We start from the raw sequence: 23,460 nt of genomic DNA, 5'->3' as shown, positions 1-23,460 counted from the left end.
TTGTTTTTTCTATTTCTTTTTATAAGGTCTCTAATTTATTTGCTCGTGATGAGTTGGATGAGATAACGCAAGAATTGATTCCAGTCATGAAGAAGGAATTTCCCAGACATCCACCAACTCAAGATAACTTGTACGATTACTTCATCTCAAGAGCTAGAAACAACCTACATGTAGTATTGTGCTTTTCACCAGTAAGTTACATTATCAGCAAAAAGTAGTATGATGTGTTCATTTTCATATTTTCTTGCTGTATAAACATCAATTATAAGATAGAAACTCAAAAATAAATCATATGTATGTGACCAAGGGAGAAAGACCAGTGAAGATTTGCTGCCTTGATGAATACAGGGTCAAGCTATTTAACAGTAGTTTGGCCTATTAGTATACAAACTCTGGTTCCAACAGTTGACTTTAATTAGAGAAAGTTCCTTTCTTTCTTTTATTTCAATAAACAAAGGCCTCCAGCACACATAAAGAATATCTATAATGGTTTCAGACATTCACGTTTTTCTTATTTTTATATCATCTTTCACCGTATAAAATTATTTGTACCATCCCTCTCATAATTATTGTTTGTATGTTAATTGGAGACCATACATACATACATACTACAATACATTTCTTTAAGTTTTAAGCATCATTGCGTACATTTTATTAAAGGTTGGAGAAAAGTTCCGTAATCGTTCCTTGAAATTTCCGGGACTTATATCCGGTTGTACGATGGATTGGTTCACTCGCTGGCCTAAAGACGCTCTGGTCGCTGTGGCACAACACTTCTTGTCAAGTTTTGATATTGTCTGTACACCAGAGACTAAGCAGTCTGTTGTCAACACTATGGGAGTGTTTCATGATGGAGTTGCTGAGATTTGCATTGAGTACTTCCAGAGGTATGGTCTTGTACCCCTTTTACACTGACAAAATATGTGATGTGCCTATATATGGACATGATGGCATCATATCACTACCATATTTGGGTACATCACACCTTTTGATAGTGTAGACAGAGCTTTACACTGCAAAACAAGTTTGTGTTATCACTTTTTGAATATTTTAAACATAATTATCATGATGAGTTTTTGGGCAATTATGGGAGTGGGATTTAGTGATAACACTCATTTTCACACAATGGCTTATATTAAATTTAGAAGCATGTACAACAATTTTTTTTTGAAAGGTATCGACGGCAGACACATGTCACACCAAAGTCATACCTGTCCTTTCTGGAAGGATACAAAACAATCTACAAAGAGAAACACGCATTAATCAATGAATTGGCTGAGCGTATGAACACAGGCTTAAACAAGCTGATTGAGGCAACAGAGTCTGTAGCTGAGCTTGCATTAGAACTTGTGGACAAGGAGAAAGAACTTGCTGTTGCATCTGTGAAAGCTGAACAGGTCAGTCTATTTAATTAACTATTGATTAAGAAAGATATAACATTGTTATAATCACTCCAGGTGCATCCATAATAATTTAACTGAAAACAGAAAATGGGAGGAGTGATTGTTCATTTAGTGGTTTTCTTTCCCCATAAATATAATACCGGGCCTCTTAATAGTAGTCAAAAGCCTATAACAAATATAGTCTCTAGTGTCATATGGAAATACATTTTTATACATTGTAATGATAAATGTTAAATTTAGAATAATTTTAGAATACATTTCAAAATAGATATAGGCCTACAATGGGAGAAGTTAGCCACAACAGAATTTAAACAATTTTTGAAACCATTCAGTTCAAATCAAAATTAATCAAACAGAACAAAATTGTAAGCAACAGTTATGTGAATAGAGATATAATGTTCATTAATCATTAACAAATTATTGATAAGATGTAGACATATACAAACACTGATATCAACACCAAGGCAACAAAACATGACAAACACTTCAACTCTTGATAAGATGTAGACATATACAAACACTGATATCAACACCAAGGCAACAAAACATGACAAACACTTCAACTCTTGATAAGATGTAGACATATACAAACACTGATATCAACACCAAGGCAACAAAACATGACAAACACTTCAACTCTTGATAAGATGTAGACATATACAAACACTGATATCAACACCAAGGCAACAAAACATGACAAACACTTCAACTCTTGATAAGATGTAGACATATACAAACACTGATATCTAACACCAAGGCAACAAAACATGACAAACACTTCAACTCTTGATAAGATGTAGACATATACAAACACTGATATCAACACCAAGGCAATTCAAAACATGACAAACACTTCAACTCTTGATAAGATGTAGACATATACAAATACTGATATCAACACCAAGGCAATTCAAAACATGACAAACACTTCAACTCTTGATAAGATGTAGACATATACAAACACTGATATCAACACCAAGGCAATTCAAAACATGACAAACACTTCAACTCTTGATAAGATGTAGACATATACAAATACTGATATCAACACCAAGGCAATTCAAAACATGACAAACACTTCAACTCTTGATAAGATGTAGACATATACAAACACTGATATCAACACCAAGGCAACAAAACATGACAAACACTTCAACTCTTGATAAGATGTAGACATATACAAATACTGATATCAACACCAAGGCAATTCAAAACATGACAAACACTTCAACTCTTGATAAGATGTAGACATATACAAACACTGATATCAACACCAAGGCAATTCAAAAAATGACAAACACTTCAACTCTTGATAAGATGTAGACATATACAAACACTGATATCAACACCAAGGCAATTCAAAAAATGACAAACACTTCAACTCTTGATAAGATGTAGACATATACAAACACTGATATCAACACCAAGGCAACAAAACATGACAAACATTTCAACTCTTGATAAGATGTAGACATATACAAACACTGATATCAACACCAAGGCAACAAAACATGACAAACACTTCAACTCTTGATAAGATGTAGACATATACAAACACTGATATCTAACACCAAGGCAACAAAACATGACAAACACTTCAACTCGTGATAAGATGTAGACATATACAAACACTGATATCAACACCAAGGCAATTCAAAACATGACAAACACTTCAACTCTTGATAAGATGTAGACATATACAAATACTGATATCAACACCAAGGCAATTCAAAACATGACAAACACTTCAACTCTTGATAAGATGTAGACATATACAAACACTGATATCAACACCAAGGCAATTCAAAACATGAAAAACACTTCAACTCTTGATAAGATGTAGACATATACAAATATATCTGTTCTGAGGGTCCCAAATGATCAGCAAATGCTGGATGGATCACCCTCATTAAATATGGTTAAAATAAAATAAAATAAATAAATAAACAAATACTGATATCAACACCAAGGCAATTCAAAACATGACAAACACTTCAACTCTTGATAAGATGTAGGCCTATACAAACATTCTGATATCAACACAAGGCAACAAAACATGACAAACACTTCAACTCTTGATAAGATGTAGGCCTATACAAACACTGATATCAACACCAAGGCAATTCAAAACATGACAAACACTTCAACTCTTGATAAGATGTAGGCCTATACAAACATTCTGATATCAACACAAGGCAACAAAACATGACAAACACTTCAACTCTTGATAAGATGTAGGCCTATACAAACATTCTGATATCAACACAAGGCAACAAAACATAATACTTTAACTCTTGATATGAACTCTTGATATGATGTAGGCGGCCTATACAAACTTTCTGGTACCAGGGCAACAAAAAACAAGGGCAACAAAAAACAAGGCCAACAGCCATAAGTCGCGTGCTAAAACGCATAGTGATACCAGACCGACCGACCGACCGACATAGTGAACTATAGAGTCGCGTCCACGCGACAAAATGTTTTTCGTAATGTTATAGATAAGAATTACAATTGTTTTGGGTAATTAGAATCAAATAGTATTTTCCAATGTAAATTTATTTTTCTTTTAATTATGCATTTTTCCTTATAAAAAACAATGCCTATGCCTTATTTAATGATGCTCATTTTGAAATAGAAATTTTAACCCCAAAGCTACGTACAAAGATAATTTGTCTGTAAGGTAACATTATGTTTTATGCATTTAATGGTTTCTCTTCTCCCAATTCAATGATGTGTGTGAGTATATGAAAAAAGTAATATTTTATAACAAGCCCATAAACAATAGCCGAGCCCCATCCTAAGAACATAATTAAAATCATTAGCCTATTGTCACTGCACCTTGGTTCCAATACTGGCATGGTGGATTTGTGTATTATTCAATACATGTGCACATTTAATAAATCATACTACTATTTAATTAAGGTATTGGCAGAGGTAACAGTGTCGGCACAGGCAGCCGAGAAAGTCAAAAATGCAGTGCAGAAAGTAAAAGATAAAGCACAGCATATTGTAGATGAGATCGAAGCAGACAAGACAATAGCAGAGACAAAGTTAGAAGCAGCCAGACCAGCTCTTGAAGAGGCTGAAAATGCTCTCAACACCATCAAACCATCTCATATATCTACTGTACGTAAACTGGGTAAACCCCCTCATCTCATTATGCGTATCATGGACTGTGTGATGCTGCTATTCCAGAAGAGGCTTGATATTAATAGCTTGGATCCTGATAGGCCTTGTCCTAAACCGTCATGGAGTGAATCTTTAAAGGTATAATATATTTTTATCGTTAAAATATTTTAGTTGGTTACACTACCTTTTTAACCAAGTTGAAATCGTTCATTTTAATAGAAGATAAAAAAGTTCATTTGGAATTCTTATTTTATAGCCTTGCTTTAATTTGATAAGCCACCACACTTTAAACTAGATAACATGTTCATCGTCTTTTACTATGGAAGGTCTACTTTATAGTTCCCACCATCACTAGAGTAATATAAGATTTGTGCTATTTTATATTTCAAAAGCAAGTAGGCCTAGTTTTGGAATGTTTTTTTCAGACTAGCAAAGGCTAGTATAATGTACTAAATAATAACCAGTGGGATAGCAAAAAACATTGAATTGAATACCTTTTCTTCTCATAGCTGATGAGTGGTTCTGGATTCTTGGCATCTTTACAAACCTTTCCTAAAGACACCATCAATGAGGAAACAGTAGAGTTACTCAGACCATACCTTGACATGGAAGACTACAGCTTAGAGTCTGCTAAGAAAGTGTGTGGCGATGTAGCTGGTCTCTGCTCCTGGACACAGGCTATGGCATTTTTTTTCACAATCAATAAAGAAGTTCTTCCACTTAAGGTGAACTAAAACACAAATAACAATTTCATTCCTTCAATTAAATTTTTATTTGATTTGTTAATATAAAGCTTGTGTGCGGTTCTAAACTTTGTTCTATTGTTTAACTCTCCCAAAACCGGACATCTTTGGACTGCCAAAATATGTCTGGTTTTCTGGAAAGTCTGTTATTCAGAATGTCTTTTTATTTGCAAAAATGAATTTTGGATATTTTGGACCTGGTTTTGGGGAAGTTTCCGGTTTTCATAGAGTCCGGTATTGGAAGAGTTGACTGTATAAGAAAAATAGTGCATAAGATTTTTTTTTTATGTTTGAATACAGGATAAAAAACTTATCAGGTATAGATATTGCACCTGTTTTACATATGGTCCTGTTTTTTAGAGATAGATTAAAAAACATTCATAAAAAAAACATTAAAAAACTTACAATAAAACTATAAAACTTAAAGATTGGTAAATCATGTTCCATGTGTGTCTGTATAATCTTTTAAGTATTAGGTAATTATAAACAGTGTTGTGTTTTGTATAGGCAAGTCTTGCTATCCAAGAAGGCAGACTAAACATTGCAACCAATGAACTGAATGAAGCTCAAGCTACCTTAGATGAAAAGCAAAAGGAATTGGATTTTGTACAAGCAAAGTTTGATGCTGCCATGAAATTAAAACAGGTTTGTCGCAATTTGGTTCACATTTAATTAGCGTGTTTGGTTGAGGCTATTACAATTTTATTTGCAACTTTAATCAGGTTCAAAGACCTGTTAAAGATACGACTTCCAGACAAGTTATCTTGTACAAGTATTTGATCATATTTACATAACAGGGAGCTTTCTGTTTGCGAAAACCGACAACCCAAATAGGTTAGGTCAATCAATGTGTTAAAACGTTATTGAGATGATTAGCGTCTTAATATGTCCGCATGTGCAAACTGGTGACAAAACATGACATACTTTGGTTGCAAATTGAAAACTTAGTATAAACACCTCAAGATATTTGCCTACTACATGATATCAATTAAACATGTCCTCTTTTAATTGATATCAATATTTATGTTTATTAGGATTTACTTGACGATGCGGAAAGTTGTCGTCGTAAGATGGTAGCAGCATCAGCTCTCATCAATGGCCTTGGTGGTGAGAAAGTCAGATGGACAGAACAGAGTAAAGAATTCAAATCACAGACTAACCGGTCAGTTACCCACTTTAGTGATAGCTTTGATTAAATACAATAATTATCATATTAAATTAATCTATGAAGAATACATTTTTCAAATACAATCAAGGTCATTACAATAAACTACAGTATATCCAAATAACCTTGATCTCGAGACAAGTACAAAATATGAGTATGAAGTAGTAGTTTAATATTGTAGACAGAGCTTAAAAATAAGCCGTGATGTAGCAGTTTGCTGTAAGCCATGGATAGTGCGGTGAAGATGCTCATTATTGTATTGTACTTAGTTGTTTAAACCTTATTACAGACAATTTACTCCTGGGAAGTCTAAGGAGTTAATGTGTTATTTCCACGTACACAATGAATGTAAAGAATACATGCTAATGAAATTAGCATTTATTTATTATTATCTCAAAGCTCACAAGTAAGTATATATTTATATTACGGGTAAACGTGGTCAGCACTATTCACTTATGGCAAAATTGCAAGGTACATCAGGAAATTGGTGTGATTCACCTTGTAATAGCATTGTGTGGATGTTCATTATAGGTAACGCGCATGTATAACTTCATGTTTGGTGTACATCAGACGTAAGGCCATCTGAACATACTGTAACTTAAATAAAGCTATTTATAATTATTTGTTGTAGGTTGGTTGGTGATGTTCTACTTGCCACTGGTTTCTTGTCTTATTCCGGTCCATTCAATCAAGTATTCCGCATCAACCTCAACAACAACTGGCAACGTGAACTAAGTACTAACAAGATTCCATTTACAAAGAATCTCAATATATCAGCTATGTTAGTGGATGGGCCAACGGTAAGTAGACTGAAGTGAGATGTTCAAATTGAAAACTTTTAAAGTGTATGGGATGTAAATATGCCTACTGTATTGTAAACTTATTACTATAGTTTATAAAATATACACGAGGCGTAGTTGCTAATAATAATATGATCTTTATTCGATGTTCAATGTACAAGTGAAAGTAACTTACTAAAAGTATTCTAAACTCATGGTATAAAATGATGAGTAATATTCATTGTGGTAATACACCGGATACTGTGGTTATCACACAGTGGTAATTTCATACCTGTGCTATGAGTACAGATGATACTGGTTACATGTATAATTTACTGTTACAAGGACATACTTATGATAATGTAGTATCTGGATCAAAGAGATAAAACCTACACTCAATAAACAATCGGATTCCATCAAAGCTAAATTGTTTATCTAACTCAGTAGGAGGAGCTAATTACTTAATTAGCCCTCAATTAGCATTTCCTGTCACCAACTTTGGTGCTTTGTGCACATAATTATTATTGTTTTGTATTCACTTGATCTTGAAAATGGTTCTATGATGGTACCGAAACGTCGATCTCTCTTTTTGTCATTAAATTTTATATTGAAAGTAGTATATGAATATCATTAAAAATAATTAACACTTAAACTTTTGTTGTATAAAGATTGGAGAGTGGAATCTTCAAGGATTACCAAATGACGAGTTATCGGTACAAAACGGAATCATAGTTACTAAGGCAACACGCTACCCGTTGTTGATTGATCCACAAGGACAAGGCAAGACATGGATCAAGAATAGGGAACAGGAGTTTGAGTTACAGGTAACATAATAATAGGGAACAGGAGTTTGAGTTACAGGTAACATAAGAATAGGGAACAGGAGTTTGAGTTACAGGTAACATAATAATAGGGAACAGGAGTTTGAGTTATTGGTAACATAATAATAGGGAACAGGAGTTTGAGTTACAGGTAACATAATAATAGGGAACAGGAGTTTGAGTTATTGGTAACATAATAATAGGGAAAAGAAGTTTGAGTTATTGGTAACATAAGAATAGGGAACAGGAGTTTGAGTTACAGGTAACAACATAATAGGGAACAGGAGTTTGAGTTACAGGTAACATAAGAATAGGGAACAGGAGTTTGAGTTATTGGTAACATAAGAATAGGGAACAGGAGTTTGAGTTATTGGTAACATAAGAGTAGGGAACAGGAGTTTGAGTTACAAGTAACAACATAATAATAGGGAACAGGAGTTTGAGTTACAGGTAACACAGGAATAGGGAACAAGAGTTTGAACTAAAGGTAACATAATAATAGGGAACAGGAGTTTGAGTTATTGGTAACATAATAATAGGGAACAGGAGTTTGAGTTACAGGTAACATAAGAATAGGGAACAGGAGTTTGAGTTATTGGTAACATAATAATAGGGAACAGGAGTTTGAGTTACAGGTAACATAATAATAGGGAACAGGAGTTTGAGTTATTGGTAACATAATAATAGGGAACAGGAGTTTGAGTTACAGGTAACATAATAATAGGGAACAGGAGTTTGAGTTACAGGTAACAACATAATAATAGGGAACAGGAGTTTGAGTTATTGGTAACATAATAATAGGGAACAGGAGTTTGAGTTACAGGTAACATAATAATAGGGAACAGGAGTTTGAGTTATTGGTAACATAATAATAGGGAACAGGAGTTTGAGTTACAGGTAACATAATAATAGGGAACAGGAGTTTGAGTTACAGGTAACAACATAATAATAGGGAACAGGAGTTTGAGTTATTGGTAACATAAGAATAGGGAACAGGAGTTTGAGTTACAGGTAACATAATAATAGGGAACAGGAGTTTGAGTTATTGGTAACATAATAATAGGGAACAGGAGTTTGAGTTACAGGTAACATAAGAATAGGGAACAGGAGTTTGAGTTATTGGTAACATAATAATAGGGAACAGGAGTTTGAGTTACAGGTAACATACGAATAGGGAACAGGAGTTTGAGTTACAGGTAACATAATAATAGGGAACAGGAGTTTGAGTTATTGGTAACATAAGAGTAGGCAACAGGAGTTTGAGTTACAGGTAACAACATAATAATAGGGAACAGGAGTTTGAGTTACAGGTAACATAGGAATAGGGAACAAGAGTTTGAACTACAGGTAACATAATAATAGGGAACAGTAGTTTGAGTTACAGGTAACATAAGAATAGGGAACAGGAGTTTGAGTTATTGGTAACATAAGAATAGGGAACAGGAGTTTGAGTTACAGGTAACAACATAATATTAGGGAACAGGAGTTTGAGTTATTGGTAACATAAGAGTAGGGAACAGGAGTTTGAGTTACAGGTAACATAAGAATAGGGAACAGGAGTTTGAGTTACAGGTAACATAGGAATAGAAAACAAGAGTTTGAACTACAGGTAACATAATAATAGGGAACAGGAGTTTGAGTTATTGGTAACATAATAATAGGGAACAGGAGTTTGAGTTATTGGTAACATTCAGCAGTTCACATCACAGTCCTGTTAAACACTACATGTTACAAAACAAAGCTGTAAATTGCACCACATGCACCTAGGTTATAAATGCACTTTAGTATTCTGACAAGATGGGAGGGTTTATTTACGAGGTGAGTACTAAGATGAATAGATAGTGTCTAGGATTAGGTGCGTGTGGTATTTTAATAGTATGTGTTGCATGGTTTAGTAGGAATTGTTCAGAGAGTTTTGGTTTTGCCTATGGTGTCTGTATTTGTTCATACATAAGAAAAATAAGGACAGTTAATAAAGTCCTAAACTTTGAAAATAGCTTTTAACTTAATAAACAAAAATATGGTAAAGGAGATTGTACACAAAAACAGACACATCTATTTTGATATATACAGTAAAACCAATTCATTCAGGGGCGGTCGCATGACTATTTTAAGGGGGTTGCCCAAGAGTCCTCAGGGGGCCGTAGTGAGTATTTACGGCAGAGGGAATTTTTGTTAAATGACACTCCTAGATGGCCGCAAATGGTACTCTCGCACATAAAACTCTATATCAGGCTACAGTAGCAAACAGATCGTATAACGACCTGTTTTTTCCGCCGGTAAAACACAAGCGACAAACAATAGGATAACATTATTTGCGTTCAATGCGAAGGTTTAGAGGAGGTCCCCGACGAAGGTACTTCCGGTAATGTATTAAATTCTAGAAATTAAAATCAATTAATTCAAATTGAATTATTATTATCAATTAATTATTTTGAAATAAATTTCACCCAAATTTTACGGACGTAGGGAAATGAAGATAAATAGGGTCCTACGGAAATACTTAAATGATGGGGAATCCCCAGCAAATTGCAACGACCCATATGACGGGGTTTACCATGAACACAATGTGTAGTGGCCTTTCGTATCTTCTCACCCACACAAGCAATCCAAACAGTCAACAAAACAAAAACGCTGACCGCCGGTAAATTATGCACGGTATTGTTGACTGCTGGTTAATTTTACGCTGCAGTCTGTCAATTTACATATAGTCTTTTCTAACCCTGGACTTCTATAACGTTAACGGTTAATATATTATAATATGATGAAATGGGATTAAGGGTGTTGCCCGGGCAACTTGGGCAACACTCCTGCGTCCGCCCCTGCCTTTGGAATACCCTTATTCAGAGGACACCTCTATAAGGGACGCTTTGTTAGGTCTCAAAAGTGTCCCCTTAATAGGGGTTCAAACCAGTAACGTTTTAGCAGTTGATATATTCTTTTAACTTCATTCCTTTAGGTGACTTCTTTAAATCACAAGTACTTCAGAACTCATTTGGAAGACAGTCTATCTCTAGGGCGTCCTCTACTTATTGAAGACATCGGCGAGGAGTTGGATCCTGCTCTAGATAATGTACTGGAAAAGAACTTTATCAAGTCTGGCAGAACATTGAAGGTAAGTCATTTAGATTTGGTAGTTGCCTCATTTGACTACTTTACTATGTTGTAAATAATAAACATTTATAATAATACTATTAAAACATCAATTACAGGATTTTCTATCTTCATTTGACCTATTTCTGTTTTCTTTTTAGGTCAAAGTTGGTGACAAAGAAGTGGATGTGATGAAAGGATTCCGTTTGTATGTCACAACCAAACTGGCTAACCCTACATACACACCAGAGGTAAGTCCAAACAGCAATAATAAAAAATGTAACGCATAGCAAAGGCTTATAAAAAAAATCAAAAGGGAGAAATCAACTGCATCTGCAAAGACAGATTTGCAGCAACTAGTCCGATGTCTATTAATATTTCTTACGCTGTTGTAATTTTTAAATTACTTTCATCCGTAGGTATCTGCCAGAACATCTATCATAGATTTCACTGTCACCATGAAAGGCCTGGAAGACCAGTTGCTTGGTCGTGTCATCCTTACAGAGAAACAAGAGCTAGAAGCGGAACGAACCAAGCTAATGGAGGATGTAACTGCAAACAAACGCAAGATGAAAGAACTTGAAGACAACCTTCTCTTCCGTTTGACCAGTACTCAAGGATCACTTGTGGAAGATGAGTCTTTGATTGCGGTACTTGGAATCACTAAAGAGACGGCTGAAGAAGTCACTGAGAAGCTTGTGGTTGCTGCTGAGACAGAGATTAAAATTAATGAAGCTAGAGAGGAATTTAGACCTGGTAGAGTAGAACATTTGTTGTATCTTATACCACTTTTAAAGCAGTTCTAATTGGAATTACTTTAAAGATTAAGCATATTTTTTGTATTGAGGACTTTTGAATAGAAGGTTGATTATATTAAACTAAAAGATAAATTGCCCCCTGAATAAATAATAACAAAATTGTTTACCTGAAAAAACTGTAGGCCTAATTTAAAGCCAAAAAATAGTCAAAACTGACCGGGAATAGGTTTTTGATTATATTTATTTTATCTTTTTATAAGTAAAATCATTAATATTTTTTTTTAACAGCACTTTTCGTGTTTTTGAGGTGCAATGTATTTAAGTTGAAGGTTTGTTAATAATACTGCATTTGACAGGTATATAAATGTAGTATTATACAAATGACATTAAGTTTTACTGTGGTAGAGCTCTTTCTATACTATCAAACTTTATGTGACAAAAAAATGTGATGATGTGACATCACACTTTTTGTCAAACACCAATAGTGTAGACAGAGCTTAAGATATTGAATGTCCTACATTATATGGACTGCTGCATAAAGCATACCTGGTTTGGTTCTTTTTCAGTTGCAACAAGAGGCAGTATCCTGTATTTCTTGATCACTGAAATGAGTATGGTGAACGTCATGTACCAGACATCACTCAAGCAGTTCCTTGGGATATTTGATCTCTCAATGGCAAAGTGAGTTTTTAGAAGCGTGAATGTCATGCTGTGGTATAAAAGCCTTCTTTAAAAAGAGAAAATGGGTGCCAAATTGGGTTGTAGAATATAACTACTGTATGTATCAAAGAATAGTGTCTATATGCTATCAATTAATCAACAATAAAACATTACTTAACTTAACTTTACTAAACTTAATAAATGACCTACTGTTGTTTTTTGCTTGTACCCAAACTATTATTTATGTATTAAAGGTTTTACAATATCTTGGAATCTCAGAGGGTAATGTTTGGTAATTTATTTGATTTTCTTAAAATTATTTTTTTTTAAACTGGTTGTCATAACATTCTTTTTTCAATTTTTACCAGGTCTGATAAATCTCCTATCCCAGCTAAGCGCATTGCTAACATTATTGATTGCCTGACGTATGAGGTGTTCTGCTATTCCTGCCGTGGTCTCTATGAAAACCACAAGTTCTTGTTCACTATGTTGCTGGCATTGAAGATTGACCTGCAGAAAGAAAATGTCAGACACCAGGAATTCCAAACACTGATTAAAGGTACTGTTACTGATTTCTCCTTAATGGAGGTGTAAATGTGTCCCTTAAGTTATTAGGAAAAATTGTGTGTAATTTGTCCGATAATTCACCACCATTGGCATCCCCTATTTTTCTAAATTCTGGCTACAATTAGGACTTCAACATTGACTTTGACATAGAAGTTGTATTGTATGAAAATGTCTTTGTTGTTGTATTTAGGTGGTGCTGCCTTAGACTTGAAGGCATGTCAACCTAAGCCAAGTAAATGGATCACTGATATAACATGGTTGAATTTAGTTGAGCTGAGCAAACTATCACAGTTCTCGGAAATCCTTAATCAGGTACGTACTGTACATATTTATGTCTATCTTAAAATGTATAAGATTTACTCAATTCTCCAGTCCCGCAAGCCACATTCAGTTACCTTTCCATGGCTTGATAGGCAATTGCAGCTTTATTGCAGTTTTAAATCTGCTATCCATAAACATGTTCTGAGGTAGTAAAACTTTTGTTAGGAATGAAAGTATAGTAATATGTTTAGATTTTAAGAATTACAATTTTAAAAGGTGATTAAATTCTAATTTACTGTAGATTACTCGAAATGAGCGTGGCTGGAAGCAGTGGTTTGACAAGGATGCTCCAGAAGAGGAACCAATTCCTGATGGATACAACAGTTCACTTGATACTTTTAGAAAGCTTCTTTTGGTCAGGTTAGTTGGTCATTCACATTCATGTCGTATTTGTTACTAGATGAATGGCTACATTTGAATAGTGTATTAAGCTCTATCTACCTATCAAAATAGTATGACAAAATAAGTGTGATGTTCGCAAAAATGGTAGTGATATGCCCAAATATAGTAGTGATATGACATCCATATATGGACACCACATGTTTTTGTCACATAAAGTTTGATAGTGTAAACAGAGCTTTAAGATTAACTATGTTTACATCATTTGTGATAATCAGGAAACTCTGAAAGGTCATACTTAAGCATAACATTAAATTTTGTATTAAGGCAGCATGTTTCTTGTAGATCCAGTTGTCATAAACAGTGTAGGTTTTACATCTGAATGGCCAGGGAATAATTATTTAACTGACTTTTAACCAATCAGATCTGGGGCCTGACCCAAAAATGTGCATACACACTGCAGCTTTTTTAGGCCATGTGAATAACTTGAGTACTATGTATATAATTATGGATATTGACTTGTTTTATAGGTCTTGGTGCCCAGATCGTACTATCCCACAGGCACGTAAATACATTGCTTCATCTCAAGGTGCACGATATGCTGACCCAGTGATACTTGACCTTGAGAAGACTTGGGAAGAGAGTGACGTCAGATCACCTTTGATCTGCTTCCTGTCAATGGGCTCCGATCCTACCAACCAGATTGAAGGCCTAGCTAAGAAACTCAAAGTTGGTAAGGTGGTTGATTTGTTGTCATGAAATTGTTCTTACACTAGGATTATTAGAAATAAGAAAGTTGAAGTCTAAAGTTCTGAACTTTATGGTATATACCAAGGTAGTTTTACATATACAAGGTCAAATTTGGCCATTGTTTGCACTTGGATAATTTCACGAAGTTAGTTTTTCCATTCTTTTATCTAAATTTAACCTGAAAATCTAGATTTTTACTCGCATGGTAAAGGTCATGTGTTTACATGAGTCTTAGCAGGGTTAGTTTTACCGATACCATACAACAGGGCAGGTAGTGGTTTAAAATTAATTTATACTGTAGTGAAAAACTGTTACTTTTTTTAAATTGTTTGTCTAATATAGAATGTCGAGCTATCTCAATGGGTCAGGGACAAGAAGTACATGCTAGAAGACTGGTTTCACAATCAGCTTCTGGGGTAAAATATGCTCTCATTGTCATTATTTATTATTTGTCAAATGTCATAGTTTACTTGCAGAATTTATGGTTCATGTAGAAAACATATAGAGTGTAGAGTGTTACATTTACAACTGTAAAAATATTGAATAGAAACTTTTGTTGTTGTTGGTGGTGTATTATTTGTTTTGTTTTATTTCAAATATCCCTCTAGCAATGTCTCCAACAGTAGATTGATTTTATTAGACATCCTTTATTTGAAATACATACAAACATTTTAAAATAATATCAAAATAACTCATTAAGTCGGCATAATATTAAATGGCTGACTTATTTCCATTGTGGAATTTCACAAGTGAATACATATAAATGACACTGATTTAAACAATTCTAAAACATAAACATTCTACAAAACCAAACAAGATAGTTTGTTATTGGAAGAAAAATACATGTGACTCACATGTAGACAAAGAAGAAACTCCTTAGTTTGAGAATTCCAGAGTGATGCTACTTTTGGTAACGAGTTTCTTTTAATTTTTCTTATAATTGTTAATGTTATCTAGGGTGGCTGGGTGTTGCTTCAGAACTGTCATCTTGGTCTTGATTTCATGGATGAACTGCTTGACACAGTCATCACTCAAGATCCAGTACATGAATCATTTAGAGTGTGGATTACTACTGAGGTTCACCCATCCTTCCCTATCAACCTGCTACAGGTGTGTAATGTCTAATAATTGATCATTGCTTCGTATTTATAATGCATTTTCTACAATGACAAATAGTAGTGGACTACCGTTACACATAAAACAAATGCCATCTCACTTGAGATTTCAAACGCACCTAGCTGCCACCAAACAGCTCTCCATTTTGTACAACAAGCACCACCGCTGAAACAAATATTTTTTCATAATGCAAAACACTGGCGATAGTTACAGTTCCTTTAACACCAGTAATTATCCAATATGTATGTGAACAGATAGTGATCATGTTAAAACTATTCTACTGCAGTTACTGCGGTAACTACATTTTTACTGCAATAATGTATGATTTTTGTTCAATGTAGAAATTTATCAGGCAGTCACTGCATTAAACAGTGTGTATGGGTACAAAAAAAATCTTGCAAGATAATTGCATTACAGGTATAAAGAGTAAAATGTAGTAACTGCAGTTGCACAATTTTGACATGATCCACAAAGGTATCCAATGAGTCATTTGAAAACATTTGTTCCTCCATTTTGTTTTTCAATATTGCCTAAACAAATATTTTAAATCTATAAATAAAATATATATTTTTACAGAGTTCAATCAAGTTCACTAATGAACCACCTCAAGGTGTGAAAGCAGGCTTAAAACGAACATTTGCCAGTGTGACGCAAGATCAGCTGGATATTAACAACCTACCACAGTGGAAACCCATGTTATATGCTGTAGCCATGCTGCACACAACTGTACAGGTTTGTATACAACTGACAAGGTCACAGGTCTTTTCTATATTAAATATAAAATAATATGTACAGTATAAAGGATAAATAAATATGTTTATCTCAAAAGTTGCATGATATAAACATGTTGATTAAAAGTGTTTTTTCCGAAGAAGCTTGTTAGAGTATCGAGTAATTACATTTTTTCATCTTCAAAGAATATTAATTTTTTTGCTGTTTTGAATCTATCTGTATTGTTATTACTGTAGTATTACTAAATTTTGAAAGGATTTTTAAATGAGTATTACTCTATACAATGTAGGAACGTCGTAAGTTTGGCCCACTTGGATGGAACATACCATACGAGTTCAACGCTGCTGATCAGACTGCCAGTGTCCAGTTCATCCAAAATCATCTGGATGATATCGATCCTAAGAAGGTATGCTTTGTCTTTGTATAATACATACAAAAAAAACAACAGCCTGCTATCGCAATTTGTCCTATTAAAGGGACTCTTTCCTGGGAAAATAACAGTCTATTTCGTGAGATCCCTACCTGTATAGACTCTACATATGCCATTATTCCCAATATGGACACCCCTCGAAAGGAAAATGGAATAGTCCAGGCGCCGTAGCGGGCCGTACAAACGTCTCTCACGCATGACATCGTCCTCATATTCCTTTCGCTTTCCATGGAAAGCGGACGTGTGACCTTGAAACCTTGAAGGAAAACTAATTAAAAGAACAATAACAAAGGACACCTGGCTAGCAACGCATACCTTTGTGGATTTATTGTGTTTAGCATTCTTGTGAAGGAAGCTTCTACCAACAGTATCCTTACTTGTTTTGTAGCCATGTCTGCTCGTAAAGCCGCAGCCTGTTCCGTGTGTGGCGGGCCCCGCCCGTCCACGAAGCTGGACCGCCATTTGGCGTGCCCGCGCTGCCGCAAATGCAGCCAATCTGCGACCTGCGAGGTATGCATACGCTGGCCTGCGGCGAAGTTCATTACCGCCGATGAGTGGGCCTTGGCGCACTCTAGCCCCCCTGGTAGAGCCATGTCTGTTAGCTCCGGGGTCGTACTCCCTGACCCGCCGCCTGTACCTCAGGTGCTAAGCCCGGATATGCTGAAATTAATATCAGAGCAGGTCAGTAAGACCCTAGAGGAGAGGGAGCGTATTAAAACTGGATCGTCCAGTGCACTTCTTCCCGTCCCCTCGCTTAACAATCCAGGTATCGAGGTGCGGGTCTGTGGGGATTCCACTGACATAGATGATGGGTCGGAGCCTGAATTTGACGATGATACGCCTCTCCCGTCTGGACTTCAGCAGCTCGTCTCTAGGGCGCTACCGGGTATTCTTTCCCACTTGGGAATCCCGTATGAAACACCTGATGCTTCTGGAGGTTCTCTGGGCGGTGGCCTTTAGGACTCGCTCTCCCAAACTGCGACGACCTCTAATGTGCCTGTTGTGGGGATCCACCCAGACTTGCTGAGACGAATTAACCGTCAGGCCAAAATATTAAGGACCGCTAAGGTCATAAAACCATCGGCCCGGTGCCTGGCAAGCACCTTCCCCGTTCCCGAAGAGCAATTTAAAACAATGATTCGTGAACCACAGATACCCCGGGCCGCAAAGAATCGGCTCCGGGATGATCAGCAATTAAAGCCATCAGCGAACATCTTCCCAGATAAAACGCAAGCAATCCTGGAAAGTACCCTGCGCACCCAGGATAGGGCTGCCCGGGAAGGGATCCGCGCTGTTAACATCTGCGGGATCCTCCTCTCATTCCTCTCGGACAATGAGGCGGCTCCGACGTTGGTCCCAGACGCCGTTACCATTCTCCGGGAATGTATGGGGCTTATTGCCGATCAGTTCAACACCGTAGTGGTCTCGGCAGGGGATGCCCGGCGCACAAACGTTTTGCGTGCGTCGTCTATTGATCCGGGTCATTTTGAACGGTTCATGGATTCCCCTTCCTTCCAGTCCGAAGATTTATTTTCCGGTCTGTTCGCATCAAGGGAAGAGGCTTGGGCCCGCGAGCTAGAGGCGCGTCGCCAAACCAATTCTAAAGCGTCTGGCGGCGTTAAGCGTTGTGACCGTCGCACTTCTCGCTCGCAACGCTGGGCCACTAACCCTTACCAGGTGCCAAGCCAACCGAGGCCTCCTCCTCAGCCACATTCCTCGTCTTCCATCCCACCTCTCATGGGACCTACTTACTCCCCCCGGCCCTTTCGGGCCAGTTCCCACCCGGCCCAACATGCCTCCCGTGGGGGAGGGCGGCGTCGGGGTCGCCGTGGGAACCAGAAGTGACATTCCTGGGGATGGGCTCGGTTCTTCTGTAACCGAGCGGGTGGGGGGAAGATTAGGGATGTTCGCACAGGTCTGGGAGTCCATGGGAGTAGACTCATGGGTTGTAAGTACCCTGTACGCGGGTTACAGGATAGAATTCACCTCACTTCCGCATATGGGTCCACAGAGGCCAACTCAAATTCCTTCCTGCCCAATCAGGAAGAAGGCCTTATTCGATGGGGTCAAAGAATTAATGCAGAAGGGAGCAATCTCACGAGTCCCTCTCACATCCCTTACAAAAGGCTACCTTTCTACACTATTTCTCACAGAAAAGGCATCGGGGGGTTGGCGTCCTATTCTCAACCTCCGAAGTTTAAATCAGTTTATAATCCCGGTAAGGTTCAGAATGGACACGCTGGTCACGGTCCTACGTGGCCTGTGTCCCAGGGACTGGGCAGCATCTCTAGACTTAAAAGACGCCTATTTCCACATTCCCATTTCCCCAGAGGACCGTCATTGGCTACGGTTTCTCCTGGACGGGGAACTATACCAGTTCAGAGCCCTTCCGTTTGGTCTGTCCACTGCCCCACGGGTCTTCACTCGGGTAGTCAAGGCACTGGGGGCAGTATTCCACTCGATGGGGTACGAATCTTCATGTACCTGGACGATTGGCTAATTCTCGCAAATTCCAAACAGGCCCTCGTAAGCCACGTCGGCCTTGTATTGAAGATCACAGAAGCCGCAGGTTTCATTATCAATTATCAAAAATCAGTTCTCACCCCGTCTCAGTCCCCACTATTTCTTGGGGTCCGTCTAGATCTCATTCGGTCCCTGGCGTTCCCATCACAAGCTCGCATAGAGACCTGTCGGGCAGCAATAAAACTCCTGTTGTCCCGACCATCATCTCCAGCCCTGATGTGGCTGAAAGTTCTGGGATACCTTGCGAGTTTCGTAGATTTAGTTCCGGACTGCCGACTTCACATGCGTCCGATGCAACTCCACCTCCTTTATCATTTTTCCCCTTCCTCCAGAAACATTCTGGCCCAGGTCCCGCTAAATACATTCGTAGCTTCTCACGTTCAGTGGTGGCTTCAACCAGGAGGGTTGGACGGGGGAAAACCTTTCTCCGATCCTATTCCGTCGGTGCGAGTCACCGTCGACGCCTCCCTCTCTGGGTGGTGCTTTATTCTCAGCCCAGGACCCTGCCAATTCGGCCCGATCTCTTAGTTCAATCCCGGGCCCGGCTGGGCCTTCACAACCTGCAATCCCTGACGCTGACTGCCTGGCCCTTGTCAGGAATCGCCTCAGAAGTGCAGGAATTCCAGACGGGCCTGCCTTGTTGGCAGCCCAGTCTCGACGGGAGTCGACAAGAACACTATACAACAGCCGCCTTAAGCGTTTTTATCAATGGTGTGCCGGTTATGAAATCGATCCTCATTCCGCCTCTCTAGGCGAAGTCTCCCGGTTTCTCCATGACCTATTTGAGTCGGGACTCCAGGTCAGAACCATAGCGGGGTACCGGTCAGCTATTGCGGTAGTATTACCGAGGTTTCCCGACGGATCGTCAGTATCCTCCTCTTTAGAACTATCGATGCTGATAAGAGGAATGTTTAATGTTCGACCTCCCGTGCGGTCTTTGCTTCCCCGGTGGGACTTAAACTCGGTCCTTGAGGCCCTTACAAAACCGCCATACGAACCCCTTGGTTCAGCATCTCTGCTCGATGTTTCTATTAAGACTGCGTTTCTAGTATCCGCAGCGTCATGTAAGCGTAAGGGTGAGATTCACGCACTTTCCTTAGACCCTGGCCATATTCGGTTTGAGAACAACGGTGTTCGTCTCACTTTCCGAGCAGGGTTCTTAGCAAAGACCCAAACCCTGAATCACTCTCCACCAACCATTTTTATTTCTAAAATTTCCTCGCACTCCTCTGTGCGAGAAGACAGGCTTTGGTGCCCAGTGCGTGCGATACAAATATATGTTAATCGCACGCAACATTTACGAAACGGAACGTCACATCTGTTTGTGACGACAATAAAACCCCATGGCCCCGCCTCTAAGGATACGATAGCCCGTTGGGTCGTTTCCGCCATCAAGTCAGCGTATGCATCTTCACGCTTGCCGCCGCCAGCTCATATGCACGAGGTGCGTGGCTCAGTGGCTTCGTGGGCGTTATTTCGGGGTGTGCCCGTTTCGGATATTTTAGCGGCGGCATGGTGGAGAGCTCAGACCACTTTTTCATCGTGCTACCTTCAGGACGTTGTCTCGTCCCAGGCGACCGTAGCGTCGGCGATTTGTCGGCCTTCTAAGTAGGGTAAGTTTGGTTTTAGTCACAATCACGCCCTCCTCCTGATGCCGGTGCTACTCTGGCATATGTAGAGTCTATACAGGTAGGGATCTCACGAAATAGACTACACAAACCAACAGTGGTGTTGGTAGTCTATGAGTGAGATACCTACCTGTATAGCAATCCCTCCCGCCTCCCCTCGCCGTGATCACGTGGATCTCGGAATATGAGGACGATGTCATGCGTGAGAGACGTTTGTACGGCCCGCTACGGCGCCTGGACTATTCCATTTTCCTTTCGAGGGGTGTCCATATTGGGAATAATGGCATATGTAGAGTCTATACAGGTAGGTATCTCACTCATAGACTACCAACACCACTGTTGGTTTGTGTATTTTGAGATCTTTTTTCCTCCATGCTACAAGCCATTGTAATTGAACAAACAAGTTACATCTTCATTTTGTCTGTAGGGTGTGTCTTGGAATACAGTACGGTACATGCTGGGTGAAGTACAATATGGAGGCAGGGTAACAGATGATTATGACAAGAGACTTCTTAACACATTTTCAAAGGTAAATTATTATACAAATAACATTCATTATTTGTTTTATAATAAACAATAGATATAAAACAGTAGATTCTTTTGCCATTGCCAGTGTTCTGATACTAGGGACTTTAGAAAACAGGATGGTTAAAGGAGGACGACAGACATCCTGTGTTTGCTGGAGCATAAAATCATATACAGTCGACATAGCCGTTCTATTAGTTACACACCATTTGCGAGTTTTTGAAAATTCCACGTTTAAATGTAATTTGAACTGTTGTTTAAGGTTATATGTACATTATTTCTAGTCGTACTCCGTAAACGGGAAAATGGCAACTTTATCGTCCTCAAAAAGTCTTACTCTTATGTAGGTTAATTTTATGGTAAGTGGGCCAGAGCAGAGCTTGCTTTGGTCTCCTTCTGTGCATAACATTAACATTAGCAAAGAAAAAACATACTTTAAAATTATAAAAGGAGGATTACATGTACTAATAACAAGCTTTTGGCATCTTAATATAATTTGTGATAATATTCAAAATTATCTGAATATTGTAAATTTTCCCTATTCTGTCATGTAGGTATGGTTTGGTGAGCACATGTTCCAAGATGCATTTGCATTTTACACAGGTTACAAGATTCCAAAGTGTAAGACCATCACAGAGTATATGGAACATATTGAGACTCTACCATTAACAGACACACCTCAGGTGTTTGGCTTGCATCCTAATGCAGACATTACGTAAGTACTAGCGACTATTAAAAGTCAATCTTGTAACCATTTTTACATAATGTTAAGCTACATAGATACTGCTTGTTGTGCGTCAACGAAAGTAGACTTCGACCTGGTTCACCCAATGTACTCGAGGACGCGCTGTAGTACTATATTTTTTCGTGTTCTTTTGACTTACGTTGTTGAACTGATATGAGGACGATGTCTTGCGTGAGAGACATTTGTATGGCCCGCTACGGCGCCTAGACTATTCCATTTTCCTTTCGATGGGTGTCCATATTGGGAATAATGGCATATGTAGAGTCTATACAGGTAGTTGTTTTTAACTTGCAGGGGCCAGTAATCCAGCTTTCTTTTTTGCCCAAATTTAACATGTAGGCCTATATGAAGTGAAAAATTGACTTGCCACAACATGGGTAAGATACTGGAAGGTTTCCTGACATGGATTTTACTGGATAATGAAATTCTTTTTATATTTACGATCTATTTTCTTCTTCTTCTTCTTCTTCTTCAGTTATCAGAGCAACACATCAAAAGAAGTTCTTGACACCATACTGAACATACAGCCCAAGGACAGTGGAGGGGGAGGAGGTGAAACAAGAGAAAGTCTGGTTAGCCGTCTTGCAAAAGATATGTTGGAGAAATTACCTCCAGATTACATTCCTCATATGGTAATAAATCATTGTTTTTTATTATAATAATTATGATTTTTTTTATTGACTTTTTGTGACACTAAAAATATGACTTGAGAATTGAGTTAAATGTATATATTATCTGCACAGGCTAGGGCAATGTTGGACATTATCCATTTACTTTACATGGCAACAAAAATACGATCAACGACTTGAATGTCATAACACTTTTGGCTCTGTGTTAAAACTATATCTGGCTCTGTGTCTATCCTAGGTGAAAGCACGCCTTCAAAAGATGGGAGCTCTGTCGTCTATGAACATCTTCTTGCGTCAAGAGATAGACCGGATGCAGAGAGTTATTGGTCTTGTACGCTCCACACTGCTGGATCTAGGACTGGCCATCGAAGGCACTATCATAATGAGTGAGGTAAACTTATTTTGTTTTCTTTTTCTTGTGTCTATGACATCAGCAAATCATTACCATTACCAAGTATGCGTAAAATAACTTATTCAAAAAGCTTCAAGAATTAATTATTACATAAATATTTGTTATTTATATGTTGAAACATGCAATGTGTTCTCTCATATTTTTTTCATTAGTAATAAAATTCATGAAAATGTAGCATACTCGATTTAACAC

General features: G+C 37.9%; 1 protein-coding gene across 1 annotated transcript in view; it reads left to right on the top strand.

Annotated features, from left to right (window-relative positions):
- The window catches only part of LOC144836214 (dynein axonemal heavy chain 8-like), a 74,608-nt gene that overhangs the window by 49,392 nt on the left and 1,756 nt on the right, over window positions 1–23,460 (top strand). Inside the window, exons 54-78 of the mRNA XM_078691460.1 lie at window positions 27–191; window positions 661–887; window positions 1,175–1,397; window positions 4,326–4,670; window positions 5,042–5,257; window positions 5,783–5,920; window positions 6,310–6,437; window positions 7,072–7,240; window positions 7,888–8,043; window positions 11,000–11,155; window positions 11,295–11,384; window positions 11,553–11,889; window positions 12,458–12,572; window positions 12,920–13,110; window positions 13,309–13,430; window positions 13,681–13,799; window positions 14,309–14,511; window positions 14,871–14,944; window positions 15,486–15,638; window positions 16,221–16,376; window positions 16,666–16,782; window positions 21,385–21,486; window positions 22,037–22,197; window positions 22,703–22,859; window positions 23,095–23,247. Coding sequence (XP_078547586.1) covers window positions 27–191; window positions 661–887; window positions 1,175–1,397; window positions 4,326–4,670; window positions 5,042–5,257; window positions 5,783–5,920; window positions 6,310–6,437; window positions 7,072–7,240; window positions 7,888–8,043; window positions 11,000–11,155; window positions 11,295–11,384; window positions 11,553–11,889; window positions 12,458–12,572; window positions 12,920–13,110; window positions 13,309–13,430; window positions 13,681–13,799; window positions 14,309–14,511; window positions 14,871–14,944; window positions 15,486–15,638; window positions 16,221–16,376; window positions 16,666–16,782; window positions 21,385–21,486; window positions 22,037–22,197; window positions 22,703–22,859; window positions 23,095–23,247 — 4,173 coding nt within the window. The remainder of the gene's footprint in view (window positions 1–26; window positions 192–660; window positions 888–1,174; window positions 1,398–4,325; window positions 4,671–5,041; window positions 5,258–5,782; window positions 5,921–6,309; window positions 6,438–7,071; window positions 7,241–7,887; window positions 8,044–10,999; window positions 11,156–11,294; window positions 11,385–11,552; window positions 11,890–12,457; window positions 12,573–12,919; window positions 13,111–13,308; window positions 13,431–13,680; window positions 13,800–14,308; window positions 14,512–14,870; window positions 14,945–15,485; window positions 15,639–16,220; window positions 16,377–16,665; window positions 16,783–21,384; window positions 21,487–22,036; window positions 22,198–22,702; window positions 22,860–23,094; window positions 23,248–23,460) is intronic.

The sequence above is a fragment of the Antedon bifida genome, chromosome 2, assembly GCF_963402885.1.
Source record: "Antedon bifida chromosome 2, ecAntBifi1.1, whole genome shotgun sequence".
NCBI lineage: Eukaryota > Metazoa > Echinodermata > Crinoidea > Comatulida > Antedonidae > Antedon > Antedon bifida.
Note: the sequence above shows the minus strand (reverse complement) of the source record. Positions and strands in the feature narration are given on the sequence as shown.